General features: G+C 39.9%; 1 protein-coding gene across 7 annotated transcripts in view; it reads left to right on the top strand.

The window, feature by feature from the left end:
• Positions 1 to 15,365, top strand: part of sytl2a (synaptotagmin-like 2a) — a 127,539-nt gene that overhangs the window by 97,853 nt on the left and 14,321 nt on the right. For 6 of the 7 annotated variants that reach the window (XM_063053939.1, XM_063053938.1, XM_063053942.1 and 3 more), the window contains 2 exons: positions 2,359 to 2,472; positions 3,396 to 3,565. In XM_063053939.1, coding sequence (XP_062910009.1) covers positions 2,359 to 2,472; positions 3,396 to 3,565 — 284 coding nt within the window. The remainder of the gene's footprint in view (positions 1 to 2,358; positions 2,473 to 3,395; positions 3,566 to 15,365) is intronic. The other variant, XM_063053940.1, reaches the window with a different exon arrangement.

Genomic DNA, 15,365 nt, shown 5'->3' on the forward strand with positions numbered 1-15,365 from the left:
TAACCGTGGCTTACAAGATTCTTCAACTGGATTTGGCCCCCATCACAATTTCTTTTCAGTGCCAATGTAACTTATTTGCATTTAATTCCCAGAGTTGACTGCTGTTTTTTGCCTTCACCTCATTATACTTGTAACCATATCAGTACAGAACAAAAATTATTTCAATATTTACACAAAGGGCAAGGTCTAACAGAAACTTATTTGCATGAATAATGAATTTTAAGGTATAATTTTGAATGGATATTGAAATTTGAAACCAAAGTGGAAACTTGGCATTTTCCTTTCTTTTTTTAGTGGGCAGGGGCTTTTATGGTTTCACGTAACATAATGGTTTCTCAATTCAATAAGTTACGTGCTTATAGCCATTTTCTAAACACTCCTCAAATACCTTAGAACCCACAAGTCTTAAAGTTATTCTTGTGTGTGCAAAGACAGTAGTAATCAGTTTATATAGGGCAGAGTAAAGTTACTAAAGGTTTTGTCTTGTAGCTGCAGTGGCAATTTAAGAAATTTATTACATGCTGGCAATATTTTACTGCAGTTGCTTTTGGAACATTTTCTAAAGAGATTTAATGAATGTGTAATTATGCTTCAGCCAATAATTGTGATTATGTTCTTTTATTTCCTATGAGAATATTAGAATCAATGTAATCAAATTAATTAATGATTTGCTGAAATATGTCAATGATTTGGATAATGCAATTTATGGCTTTGTGGCAGTGGCAAAGTTTGCGAATGATACAGATAGATGGATAGTTTTGAGGCAGTAAAGAGGCTACAGAAGGACCTAGACAGATTAGGAGAATGGGCAAAGAAGTGGTAGATGGAATACAGCGTTGGGAAATGATCATGCACTTTGGTAGAAGAAATAACATAAATGGAGAGAAAGTTAAAAAGTCTGAGGTGCAAAGGGACTTGGGAGTCCTTGTGCAGGATTCCCTAAAGGTTAATTTGCAGGTTGAGTCGGCGATGTTCACATTCATTTCAAGAGGACTAGAATATAAAAGGAAGGGTGTAATGTTGAAGTTTTATAAAACACTGGTGAAGCCTCACTTGGAATGAGTTTTGGGCCCCTTATCTAAGAAAGGATGTGCTGAAACTGGAGAGGGTTCAAAGGAGGTTCACGAAAATTATTCCAGGATTGAACAGCTTGTCGTATGAGTGTTTGATGGCTCTGTGCTTGTACTCACTGGAATTCAGAAGAATGAGGGATGACCTTATTGAAACCTATCAACTGTTGAAAGTCCTTGATACAGTGGATCTGGAGAGGATGTTTCCGAGTCTAGGACCAGAGGACACTGCCTTTGAATAGAGGGGTGTTTTTTAAGACTGGTTATGAGGAATTTCTTCAGCCAGACAGTGGTGAATCTGTGGAATTTGTTGCCATAAGGAGCTGTGGAGGTCAAGTCATTGGCTATATTTAAGGCAGTGGTTGATAGATTCTTGATTAGTCAGGGCATGAAGGGATATGGGGAGAAGGCAGGAGATTGAGGCTGAGAGAGAAAATGGATAAGCTTTGGAGAAATGGCTGAGTAGACTCAATGGGACAATGGCCTAATTCTGCTCCTATATCTTTAGGTCTATAACAAATACTACAAAATTATTTTTATTATTGTTCTACCTCAGGACTAAATGTACCTGCTTTGGATTTCTGTTTCATCAGTGGTTTTGGCCATTGGTGAGAAAGCAATAATGCTTGCATGTGATGTAAAACTAGTGTTTCACATAAGCAACATACATCAAAGTTGCTGTTTCACATAAGAGCTGTTTAACAAATTACCAAGCTGGCCGGTGGTGTAGTGGCATCTGCACTGGACTTCGAGCCACGTGGTGTGGGGTTTGAATCCGGCCAGCTCCTTGCTCGCCATCTGTGGGGGTTGAGTGTCAAGCTAGCAACGTGGCCTCATTTAATAAAAACAGATAAAATGCTCAAGAAATAGCAAGGTTGATGCCCGATACACCACAAAGCGCAGAGGGGAACAACAGCTACAAATTACTGACTTGAGATTACTTCAAATAGTATATATTAGCAGTCATTATTTTAAACTGTTTGTATATAATTGTGGTTTACCTGCTAAATCTGAAGTCAGAAGTCAATGGGTGAAACTTTTATTTCTGGACATTCCTAGAAAGGCAGACAATAGGGAAGGTAAGGTAATCGGTAAGAAATTAATCCTATAGAAAGAATACCATTGAGAATAACATTTTGTGTTAAAGCAATAACTGAACCTTTTGCATGGTCTTCTAAAATGTTACCCTTGAGTTTACCACGTATCCAGTATTAAACTTCTAGAGCACATTACTTTACAAAAGTATTGAAATGCAACTGATCAGATTATTTACTATGGAATTCCTTAGAATGGTGATGCAGACTCAATGTCGGAAAGGAGCTACCAGATGAACAAGTATGGAACAATCACAGGCTCTCTAACAAACATTAGCAGCTCACCTGGCATGACATCCAGATCCTCTGTATGTATTCCATCATAATGCTTTTACTAATTAACTTTTCACTGATCAGGAAATTGAGCAGAAATATTCAACCAATCTCATCCTCGCTTCCACCCAGCTTTTAAGTGTTTCAGATTAGTGGTTACAGGATAGTTGTTTCCCACGAGTAACCTGCTTTTACTAGTTATGCACTAAAACTGTGTGTGTGAATGATCAACTTGTTCGCAGCAATGGAATTTTTAAGTTAAACTTAAAATGCCAGACCTGTGATGTAGCTATTCCTTTGATTACCACCCTTGTTTGCTTTCTGCTTAGCACTTACCATTATTCATTGCAATAATATAATATCATGATACTCGCACATATTCCACTATTTTTCATGTCTGTGCACTAATATGGCATAAATTTACTGTGTTATGCATACAGCTTATTTATAGCATTGTTCACTAACCATGCAGAACTTAAGTGCCATGTTTCTTGGCAAAGATCTACATAGAAAAAAGTAATGTGGAACTAGATGTCAAATACAGGTTTGAGAAGTTAAAGTTTAGAATGACAGACCATTTAAATATAATTGTCGCATCTGAGGGTTGGTAAGATTTGTCATTAGATAGAGGTAAGACTGTTCCAATTGCAGAAAATGTCTCTACCTTTCTCCCTCTTGCGGAATGGTTTTATCCTTGAATACAATTGCTACTTGTACTTATTTTTGTTCAAAATTGCTATTTTCTCATTATTCAGTATTTCTTAAATAATTTCAAAGAAAAACAAATTTGAAGATGTTTGAGGGAAAACAAAGAACAACAGGAAAACCCACATTTTGTATTGCTAAATGAACAATTGATGAATAATCTGTGAGACTGTATTTGGTCAATCTGTATAACTATTTTCTTGTTTTATTATATAGCCCTTTACTTAATTGTCAACTATTTTAATCCTAACAGGTTAGTGGAAGTATAATGAGCATCTACAGCAGTGACTTTGGAAATATTGATGTCAGAGGGAAAATTCAATTTTCATTGGATTACGTAGACAAGTTGAAGGAATTCCATATATTTGTTGTACGTTGTTCAGACCTGGCTGCTGCTGATGAGAAGAAAAATCGATCTGATCCGTTAGTATTCTTCTCTTAAAATATTATTAATTCTTTTTAACATTTAAATGTGGTGTCAGTGTACTTCTGGTGATGGTCTGTAGAATGAATCCTGTGTACAGTATAGTTTAGTCAGACTTGCATAGGTCTGAAATGTGATCCTCAATGCCCTTATTCAGGATGGAAAACTTTTAAGTGATTGGAATGTATATGATTATTGGAAATTTTTCCTCTAAATTGTTGCCACTCGTCAAAGGCTGTACGTGATCATTTCCACCAGTTTGTTTACAGACTTCTTCAAATCAAGATTTCTAAATATCAAACTGTTCCTTAAAATTATTGATGTATTTTTAAGTCACATTATTATAAACAATAGCTTTCTTCTAGAATGGGACAATTGTTTTCGGTCCAAGTATCATTGGACTTGTAGTGCTAATCTGAAAGAGATTAATCTGTGTCAGGTAAATGTTAAAATCAGTGTGGTAAAAATAATATATATTCCATATGTTTTTTTTAAAAAAGTCAAATGACTCCTAACAAATGTCTTATAAGATTACGTGCCAAATTAAAGTTAATAATGCCATAAGACATGGGAGCAGTATTAGGCTATTCAGCCCAGTGAACCAGCTCCACCATTTAAACATGGCTGATTTTCTTTTTCCCTTTCAACCTCATTATCTTGCCGCCTTCCCGTAACCTTTGATATCCATACCAATCAAGAATCTATCAACCTCTGCTTTGATACCCAATGAGTTGGCCCCCATGGTTATCTGTGGCAATGAATTCCACAGATTCAACATCTTCTGGCTAAAGAAATTCCTCCTCATCTCTGTTCTAAAGGGACATCCTTCTATTCTGAAGCGGTGCACCCCCCCCCCCCACCGGTCCTAGACTCTCCCACTACTGGAAACACACTCTGTACGTTCACTATCCAGGCCTTTCAGTATTTGGTAGATTTCAATGAGATTTCTCGCTCAATATTTTAAACTCCTGTGAGTACAAGCCCAGAGCCATTAAGAAATCATGTTGACCCTTTCATCTCCAAGATCATTCTCATAAACATCCTCTGGAACCTCTACAATGCCAGCAGATTCTCCTTTAGATATAGTGGCCGAAACTCCTCAATATTCCAGATGTGGCCTGACCAATGCCTTGTAAAGTCTCAGCATTACGTCCTTGCTTCTATATACTACTACTTTCAAAAGGAATGATGACATTGCATTTGCATTCCTTACTACCAACTCAACTTGCAAGTTAATCTACAGGACTCCCAAGTCACTTTGCACCTCTGAATTCTGAATTCTGCCCCATTTAGAAAATAGTCTATACTTTTATGCTTTCTACCAAAGTGTATGACCATATAGTTCCTTGTATTGTATTCATCTGCCATTTCTTTGCCCGTTCTCCCAACCAGTCCAAGTCCCTCTGCAAGCTCCATGTTTCCTCAACACCACTTGCCCCTCCACTAGTCTTTGTATCGTCCACAACCTTGGCCAGAAATCGTCAATTCCTTCATTCAGGTTATTGACACATAATGTTAAAGTAGTAGACCCAATGTTGACATTTGTGGAACATTGCTAGTCACTAGCAGCCAACCAGAAAAGGTCCTCTTATTCCTACTCTTTGTCTTCTGCCAGTCAGACAATCTTTTGTCCAAGCTAATACCTTATTTGTAAAACAATGAGCTCCTGCTATGTTTAGCAACCTTTTGTGTTGCATTTTGTCAAAGGCCTTCTGAAAATGCAAATTACCAACATCCACTAACTCTCCTTTGTCTATCCTGCTTGTTACTTCCTCAAAGAATTCCAACAGATTTGTCAGGCAAGATCTCCCTCTTAAAAAAAACCATGCTGACTTTGGCCTATTATCATATGTTTCCAAGTATCCCAAGTCCTTAATAATGGGCTCCAATATCATACCAACTACTGATGACAGGCTAACTAGCCTACAATTTTCTGTCTTTTTCAAACACCCCCCCCCCACAAAGAGTGGAGTGATATTTGCAATTTTCCAATCCTTTGCAACCATTCCAGACTAGTGATTCTTTAAAAATTACTACTAATGATTCCACGATTTCTTCAGAGACCTCTTTCAGAATCCTAGGGTGCAGGGCATTCAGTTTAGCTAACTTGTCCCCCTTCAGACTTTTCAACATCCCAAGCACCTTTTTCTTAATAATAGCGACTTCACTCACTTTTGCAACCACCTCCCCCCCCACCCCAGACTCATTCAAATTTTGGCATGTCGTTGATGTCTTTCACAGTAAAGGCTGAATAAAAATACTACTTTAGTTTGTTGGCCATTTCTTTGTTATCCATTACTGTTCTCCAAATTCATTTTCCAGTGGTACATTGTCCACTCTTATCTTATTCTTCATGTACCTGAAGAAAATTTTTGTCATCTTTTATATTATTGGCTGGCTTATATTCATATTTCATCTTTTCTCCTTTATTGAACATTTAAAAAATTTATCTTCTGTTTTTTAAAGCTTCCCAATCCTCCAGTTTCCCACTAATATTTGCTATATTATATGTCCCCTCTTTAGCTTTTCTGCTGTCTTTGACTTTCCTTGTCAGCCACGGTTGCCCCGTTCTCACTTTACAATACTAATACTTCAGGGTAAAATAATCCAGTGCCTTCTGAATTGCTCCCAGGAACTCCAGTCATTGTTCTGCCATCATCCCTGCTAAGGTCCTCTGCCAGTCATTTTGGCCCATTCCTCTCCCATGCCTCTGTAATTACCTTTACTCTACTGTGATACCAATACACCTGATTTTAGCTCTCCTTTAAAACTGCAGGATGAATTCTAACACTTTATGATCACTGCCTGTCTGTCTGTCTGTCTGTATCTTGTTTTACGGCGGTTGGCATCCAGCTTAATGGTGCATTACCGCCACCCTCTGCTCCAGAATGTACACTAGGCATACATTCTAAATCCCTTCACCCAATCTCTCTCTCACACACACACACACACACACACACACACCTACACTTCACCCTCCCATCTTTGACCATCCTAGTATCCTATTCCTGTTTATTCGTCATATTCTGTAAAAAACCCCTGTACCCCTTAAAAACGCTAAAAATACCCGGACTTGTGCTCTCTCACCCATGCCCAGCAACCCTTTTAATGTGAATTCCTGCATCCCCAACTCCCTTAATTTATTTCTCATCATCTCTCTCTGTATCCCATACTTCCTGCAACTCAGAACTACATGTTCTACTGACTCCTCTTCCTGACATTCCTCACACAATCCTGTCTGGTGTTTCCATATCATTTTCAATGTTTTGTTTAAAGCACAATGCCCCAGGCTTAACCTAGTCCACACAGTTTCCTCTCTTCTGTTTCCATTACCTACCCTAGTAACTGCAACACTCTTTTGTATTTGATATAAATGCCTCCCTTTCCCCTCCCTGTCCCATCTTTCTTGCCACATTTGGTTGACTTTTTCCCAGATTACACACTTAACCTCTGCTTTACTGATACTAATGTGCATTTCCACATTTTCTTTCTTTAACGCCCTCTTTGCCAACTCATCCACTCTCTCATTCCCCTTCACCCCTACATGTGCTGGAACCCATAGAAATTTTACCTGACCTCCCTGATTTGCAATTCTTGTAGCTAACTGAAGGACTTCATAAAGTACATCTTGCCGACTGTTTGTGTGAAAAGACCTTAAACTTGCTAGAACTGAGGATGAATCTGAACATATCAATGCTTTGGCTTGTCTGGCTTTCTGCACCCATTGCAACGCAACCAACACTGCCAGCATCTCCACTGTAAACACCCCTAACTTATTAGATGTTCTTCTGCTGATTCCAATTTCTTTTGCTGGTATTACCACCCCAAACCCTGTCACTCCTGTTTCAGGTTCCTTCGCACCATCCGTATAAATGTGAGTATAATCACTATACTTTTCCATCACATGACAGTTAAATGCATTTACCAAATCTGTTTCATATTTTTCTTTTCTTTTTACCTCTAACAAATGCCAGTCTATGTCAGGCCATACAAGCTTCCATGGAGCTACAACTGGATAAACTACTGAAGGACTTATCCTCAGATCAAATACTCCACATTCTTTCGCGATATCATTCCCTACCCGACTAAGGGTATCCCTCTGAAACCTCCCATTTTCCCAGCACTCCTGCAACACTCCTTTAGTAGGGTGAGAATCATTGTGCCCCTGCAAGTTAGCCTAGTAGTTTGCCATCAGTTGCATCCTTCTTAGTTCCAAAGGCATTATTCCCATTTCTACCTGTAGTGCTGACACTGGTGACGTTTTAAAAGCCCCACTGCACACTCTCAAGGCCTGAGCCTGAATCACATCCAGTTTCTTTATAAGAGACCTAGCTGCTGATCCATATACTATATTTCCATAATCCAATACAGATCTTACTAAAGCCACATACATTCTCTTCAAAGCTGAACAACTTGCTCCCCATTCCCTACCAGTCAAACATCTCATCACATTTATTACTTTTTTACATTTCTCCTCAACTTTCCTGATATGGTCTGCCCATGTTAATTGTGAATCAAATACAACTCCCAGAAATTTAAATGATGCAACCCTTTCTAATTCAACCCCATACATTCTTAACTTCTTCCCTACCTCAACCCTTTTCCTGGTAAAAAATACAGTTTGAGTTTTGTCTACTGAAAATCTACATCCCCAATCATAACCCCACTCCACCACTTCATCAATTGCTTCTTGTAGTTTCCTGATTATATGGTCCATGTTCCTGCCTCTTTTCCACAAGGCCCCATCATCTGCAAACAGTGACCTACCTATATCCACTGGTACCTTTGTGAAGACATCATTGATCATAATGATGAAAAGTAACGGGCTAATCACACTACCTTGAGGTGTGCCATTTTCCACTATGTACTGTTTTGATAATTCTGATCCAATCCGAACTTGAATTTTTCTACCAAACAAAAAAATCTTTAATCCAATTAAAAACTCTCCCACCAACCCCCATCTTGTGCAGTTTAATTAATAATCCTTCCTTCCACATCATATCATAGGCTTTTTCAATGTCAAAGAACACTGCCACTACTGACTGTCTATTTGCCTGGGCCTTCCTTATTTCAGTCTCTAACATAATCACTGAGTCCATGGAATTCCTTCCCTTTCTAAAACCACTCTGATAACTTGCCAGCATTCCCCTTTTCTCAAGCTCATATGATAACCTTTCTGTTATCATCCTTTCCATTATCTTACATATACTTGATGTTAATGCAATTGGTCTGTAGCTAGTGGGTTTTGACAGATCCTTGCCAGGCTTCCTTATTGGAATTACTACTGCTTCTTTCCATGCACTTGGTAATCTTCCCTCCTCCCACTCTCTATTATAAAAATGCAGCAACTTCAAGAGCGCTCCTTCTCCTAGATTTTTTAGCATCACAGAGCATATCAGATCTTTCCCTGGGGAGGTTGGTCTCGATCTCTTTATTGCTCTCACCATTTCTGCTAATGTAAATGGACCATCAATTATATCATCTGTTCCTTCCCTCCTGCTTAACACATCTGGGTGTTGGCTCATTATTCTTTCCCTTCTTCTTCTCCCTTCTTCAGACAAATTTTCTGAACTGTGTATCAGTGCAAATGACTTGGCCATGACCTCAGCCTTATCCCTACTGGAGACTGCAGTTTCCTCCTCAGATATCATTACTGGATATTCCCATTCCCTTCTATCTCCTCCCATCCTCTTAATCATTCCCCATATCTCTCCCACAGGTGTTGTTCTTCCTACCTTGTCGCAAAAACTCCTCCAACTTGCCCTTTTAGCTTGACGTATAGTTCTTCTCACCGCTGCCTGTGCTTTCTTATATTGAACCAAATGCTGCATATTATGGGTTCTTTTAACTAGCCTGAATGCTCTATTTCTGTTTTTTACAGCCTGACAACATTCCTCTGTCCACCATGGTACCAGTTTTCTATTCATCCTATTTTTACTCCTAGGTATAGATCCTTCTGCTGCCATGATAATTGCTGAAGTCACCTGACTGTTTAATTCATCTACATTTCCAGAAATATCAATCTTTGTCAACCCTTCTTCACTCAACTTCTGGAACTTACCCCAGTCAGCTTTTTCGAACACCCACTTTGGGGTTCCGCCACCTGGTCTTACTTCAACTCTTTCACCCACTGAACACAAAACTGGGTAGTGATCACCGCCTACTGTTGAAGCAGTCCAAACTCCCCAGTTACTAATGCCAGCCAAGGTATTAGACACTAATGTAATATCTAACACTGACTCAGTTCCTGTTGTTATATCTATCCTTGTGCCGCTACCATCATTCATACACACCAAATCCCTTTCTTCCATCAAATCTTCAATTACCTTTCCATTTGGATCTGTAATCTGATCCCCCCATATTGTGCTATGAGCATTGAAATCTGCACACCACACTACTTTATGTCTGTTTTGTCCTTGTATCTTTAATGGGCTGTCCAAATCCAACCTTTTACATGGATTGTAGTAGTTAATTATAACCACTCCCTTCCCTCTCTCCCACACTTCCACCACTATGTATTCCTGATCATCTCCTTTATCCAGTACCCTATATGGTTATACCTTGCTTGATTAACATAGCACAACCCCCTCCTCCCCCTAGATTTCTATCTTTCCTTATCATTGTATACCCATATACCACAAAGTCTAAAGTTTCCTGAATACACACTACATCCGGTTTTACAACCATTTCTTTAATAAAGTGCTTGAATTCCTGGCTATTGGCCAGTAAGCTCCTTGCATTCCATTGTAAAAGAATCACCATAATTAGTATTAACCAACACATGACACTTCCTGGCTTGACTGATTACTGAGGTTCTCCCTCACTTCCTCCCATGTCAGTCCTACTAACCCTAAATGGTTTACTGCTGCTTTTACCACCAGCTGAATTTTGTCACTTTTTGACTTTACCTCAGCAGTACTATTAATCACTCCTGCAATGAATGTTACTAGAGCCTTTTTGTCTACATAAATCCTGTCATTTGTTCTTTGTTGCATCTCTCGTATCCCTATTGCTCTCTGTTCATTAGGAACATTATTCTGTTCTCCTGACATTCTTACAGCTTCTGCATAAGTGATCTTTCTTTTCACTCTTATTTCTTGAATTTTAGTCTCCCGTCTCACAACCTCACACCCACTATATGCAACATTATGAGCTCCTCCACAATTGCAGCATTTTGGTTGAACTCCTGTTCCGCACTTTCCATATTCATGATCACCCCCATATCTAGCACATCTCCTCTGCCTTTTACAGTTTTTAGCCACGTGTCCAAACCTTTGACAATTATAGCACCTCAATGGCTTTGGCACATACACCCTTACTGGGTAACTCATGAAACCCAGGAACACCTTCCTTGGCACTCTTTCTTCTTCAAATTCAATCAATACAGATTCACTTTCCTTTTTCACTCCCTCCTTTGTTGTTTTCAGTCTTTGAACATTCATTACTTTCCCTCCTTTGATATTCCTCTTTATCTCCTCCATATTTATACTCATTGGTATCCCTGTGATCACTCCTTTACAACCACTGTTTTGTGCTCCCACCCTCCCAGTGTATTCCACCTTGCATTTTCCTATCTCTTTTAGCTTGAGTGATTTCTCAAGTTGTTCCTCATTCGCACATCTTACCAATAAGTTGCCATCATTAAGGACTTTTGCAAATACTATTTCCCCTATCTTATTTGTCAGAGTTGTTGTTAGCACAAACGGGTTAATTTTCTTCATATGTCCCTGAGCCTTCTCATTAAACCTAATTATGACAACACCTCCTCTCTGAGCTTGTTCATCTTCCTCACTTTCAGAGCTTTCTCCACTATCATTTCTTATTCTTTTATTCCCTTTGTCTTGGTTTTTATTCATCCGACCCCTCACTACCTCCTCATTCCCTTTATTTCTCCCTTCACAATAACCCACCTCTCCCCAGCTGCCTACCTCTGGTCCCAAGTCTCTATCCCTCTCCTTCTCCACTTTCTTTCCCTCAACCCCACCTCTTATCTTGTCCGCCATTACCGGACCCACACGACCCCCTCCCAGCAATTTCCGTTCCTTCCCCACTCTCTTTCCCTCAACAGGTTCCAAAACACACTCACACATCAAGCAAAACACAGCCAGCTTCCAGTTAAGCCAACTCCCCTGATCAGCACACCCCCACCTGATCACTGCCTCTGTCTCACTGTCTGTATCTTGTTTTACGGCGGTTGGCATCCAGCTTAATGGTGCATTACTGCCACCCTCTGCTCCAGAATGTGCACTAGACATACATTCTAAATCCCTTCACCCAATCTCTCTCTCACACACACACACACACACACACACACACACACACACACACACACACACACACACACACACCCCTACACTTCACCGTCCCATCTTTGACCATCCTAGTATCCTATTCCTGTTTATTCGTCATATTCTGTAAAAAAACCCCTGTACCCCTTAAAAACGCTAAAAATACCCGGACTTGTGCTCTCTCACCCATGCCCAGCAACCCTTTTAATGTGAATTCCTGCATCCCCAACTCCCTTAATTTATTTCTCATCATCTCTCTCTGTATCCCGTACTTCCTGCAACTCAGAACTACATGTTCTACTGACTCCTCTTCCTGACATTCCTCACACAATCCTGTCTGGTGTTTCCATATCATTTTCAATGTTTTGTTTAATGCACAGTGCCCCAGGCTTAACCTAGTCCACACAGTTGCCTCTCTTCTGTTTCCATTACCTACCCTAGTAACTGCAACACTCTTTTGTATTTGATATAAATGCCTCCCTTTCCCCTCCCTGTCCCATCTTTCTTGCCACATTTGGTTGACTTTTTCCCAGATTACACACTTAACCTCTGCTTTAGTGATACTAATGTGCATTAATTCAGTGATGAAATGATCACTGCCTCTTAATGGCTCCTTTAATTTAAGCTCCCTAATCAATGTTCAATGAACAACACCAATCCAGAATTGTATTTTTCCTAGTGTGCTTAACCACAATATGCTCTAACGAGCCTTCTGATTGGCATTATACAAATTCCTTCTCCTAGTATCCAATGATGACCTGATTTTTTCCCCAGTCCACCTGCTTATTGACATCATCCATGACCACTGTAACATTGCCTTTCTTGCATGGCTTTTCTATCTGCTGCTGTGGCTGCTGTAATTTGTACCTTGCCTCCTAGCTATTATTCAGAGGTTTGTGCAAAACTCCCATCATATTTTTTTAACCTTTGCAGTCTCTGAACTACCTAAGCATTCTACATCTTCCAACTTATGTCAGCTGTTTCTAATGATTTCATTTTTAACCAGCTGAGTCATCCCTACTTCCTCTGTCCACTTGCCAGTCTATTTGAAAGGATGTCTATTCTTGGATGTTTAGCTCCCATTCCTGAAAGAACGTAGAAAAGTATACCCTAGGGACAGTCCGTTTGGCTCACAATTTTGTGCCAAACCAGCATAAAGCAAATCAAAAACACCTAAACACTAATCCCTCCTCTCTACACCATATATCCATGTGCCTATCCAAACGTCTTTCAAAAGCCTCGAATGTATTTGCCTCTACCACCATACCAGGCAGTGCATTCTGGGCATCCATGACTCTGAGTAAAAAGTTACCCATCATACCCCCTTCGAACCTACCCCATCTCACCTACAATGCATTCCCTCTGGTATTAGACATTTCAACCCTGGGAAACATAATCTGTTGACCCTGTCTGTGCTTCTCATAATCTTATAGACCTCTATCAGGTCTCCCCTCAGCCCTGATGTTCCAGAGAAAACAACCCAAATTATCTACCCTCTCGTGATAGCACGTCCTCTAAACCAGGCAGCACTCTGATAAACCTCTTCTGCACCCTCTCCAAAGCCTGAACCTCCTTCCTGTAGTGGGCAACTAGACCGGTATGCAATACTCCACATGCGGCTTAACCAGAGTTTTATAAATTTGCAACATAACCTCCTTACTTTTGAACTCGATGCCTCAACTAATAAAGCGAGGATTCCATAATTCACCTTAACCACCTTTTCGAATTGTGTTGCCAGTTTAAAGGTCTCTTTTGCGGCCACAGAATCTCTTTTCTGTCCCTCTAACTTCTGAGTCCCTTATAGATTCCACACTGCCTGACATCTGTGTGTATTGCTTGGATTTCCAGCATCTGTAGATTTTCTCATCTCTCCCCTCCCGTCAAGCCTCAGAGCCAGCCGCAGTGCCATAGCCTGGCAGATGTTGCCATGATCCGATGGGTCATCCCCCTCTCCCCGCCCCCCAGTAGTATCCGAAGGGATATACTTGTTGCTGAGGGGAATGGCCACAGGGGTGCCCTGCACTGACTTAATCCCCTTGCCTCTCTTGGTAATCACCCATTTACTGTCCGAAGCCTGTACTCTGGGTGTGACCACTTTTCAAAAGTCTCTTCTATAATATTTTCAGCTTCCTGAATGATCCTGAGCCTTCGAAATTCCCAATCAATTCCGCTGACTCTGTTATCCCCAATTACATCTATATTTCTCTCTCCCCCCCCCCGCCCCCCTTGAATGGCTCCTTGAACAATGGTGTCACACTTAGGTTTTCCTCCTTCTACAGTCACCACAGTTACACAGACAGGAAGCAGCAATCTCAGACCTGTTGGACAAACTCGAGTGTCTCCTCCAGCACTACCTCTTGGATCTTCTTCCCCTGCCTCATTCTCAATCATGCTATTTTGTCCTTGACCACAAACTGAATTTGAGGCAGTTAGTCTAAGGATTGTGATTGTTCCTGAAACAGCATCCACTTAACTCTTCTCCTTCCCTAACGTGGCAGTCTTTGAAACTCAGATTTCATGCCATCAACTTTGAGCCTGATTCCTCAAGCAATTGCTACGGATATGATCACAGTGGAGCACAATAGAGTCCACCAGCTCTCACAAACAACTAGAACACATCACTTGATCCTGCATCTCTACACCTTTTACTTAGTTTTAATTTGGTGTTTTTTTCATTTATTTGCTATGTTGTTATTTAAGTCCCAACAACAAGCCCACTAAGCAGTTGGTCTGCCTGAGTAACTTGACGAAGAAAGGTTAAGAATCTTATTTGGTCCTCACCAACATCCCTTTCTAATGCTGGGCCAGTCCTACAATCCCCTCCACTTGAGCTTATCTTTTTTTATTGGGAGCTGATGTCAAGTTAGTCAAAAAGCCAGTCAACAAGACTTGCTGTTTTAAATCCTTCCTGCTCTCACTCTCACTCTCCTGTAAAGTGGAAATTTGCCTGCAATGAGACAAGTTTGGAAAATCTTATTACCTGATAGATTCTTTAATACTTTGAAGTGAGTTTGAAGTTATTTTTAGTGAGGTACTGGAGGTACACTCTTTCTTGAAGAGAAGTTTGTTTCTGCTTCAGGAACTGCTATGTTGATCCTTGGGATGAATTGTCCAAAAGATGGTAAAAGAAGGTTACTTGCCTGAAAAGGAAGTTTTAAAAAAATATATATATTTCAATGCTCTGGAAAAGAGCAGAATAATTGGAATTAAATTCATTGGATAACCAATTAGCAAAGAAATCTGTGTTAGAAAAAATGGCTTCCTTCAATCCTGTATAATACTTTAATGCTATATAGAGGCATTAAGTATAAGGTTTATAAGGCATGAATAACCATTATACACAGGTCTGTGGGCTCCAAGAAGATCCTAATTGACCTTCATTTTTTATGAAGAAAAGTCAATGAAAGGACTACCTGGAAATACTGACAGAATTTCTATGCAAAGGTGACTAATTTTAAATTAAGCACTGTAAGTAAAGAATGAATACATAATTCATTCAGCAATTTAAAAA

This window comes from Mobula hypostoma, chromosome 7 (genome assembly GCF_963921235.1).
Source record: "Mobula hypostoma chromosome 7, sMobHyp1.1, whole genome shotgun sequence".
In the NCBI taxonomy this organism is placed as follows: domain Eukaryota; kingdom Metazoa; phylum Chordata; class Chondrichthyes; order Myliobatiformes; family Myliobatidae; genus Mobula; species Mobula hypostoma.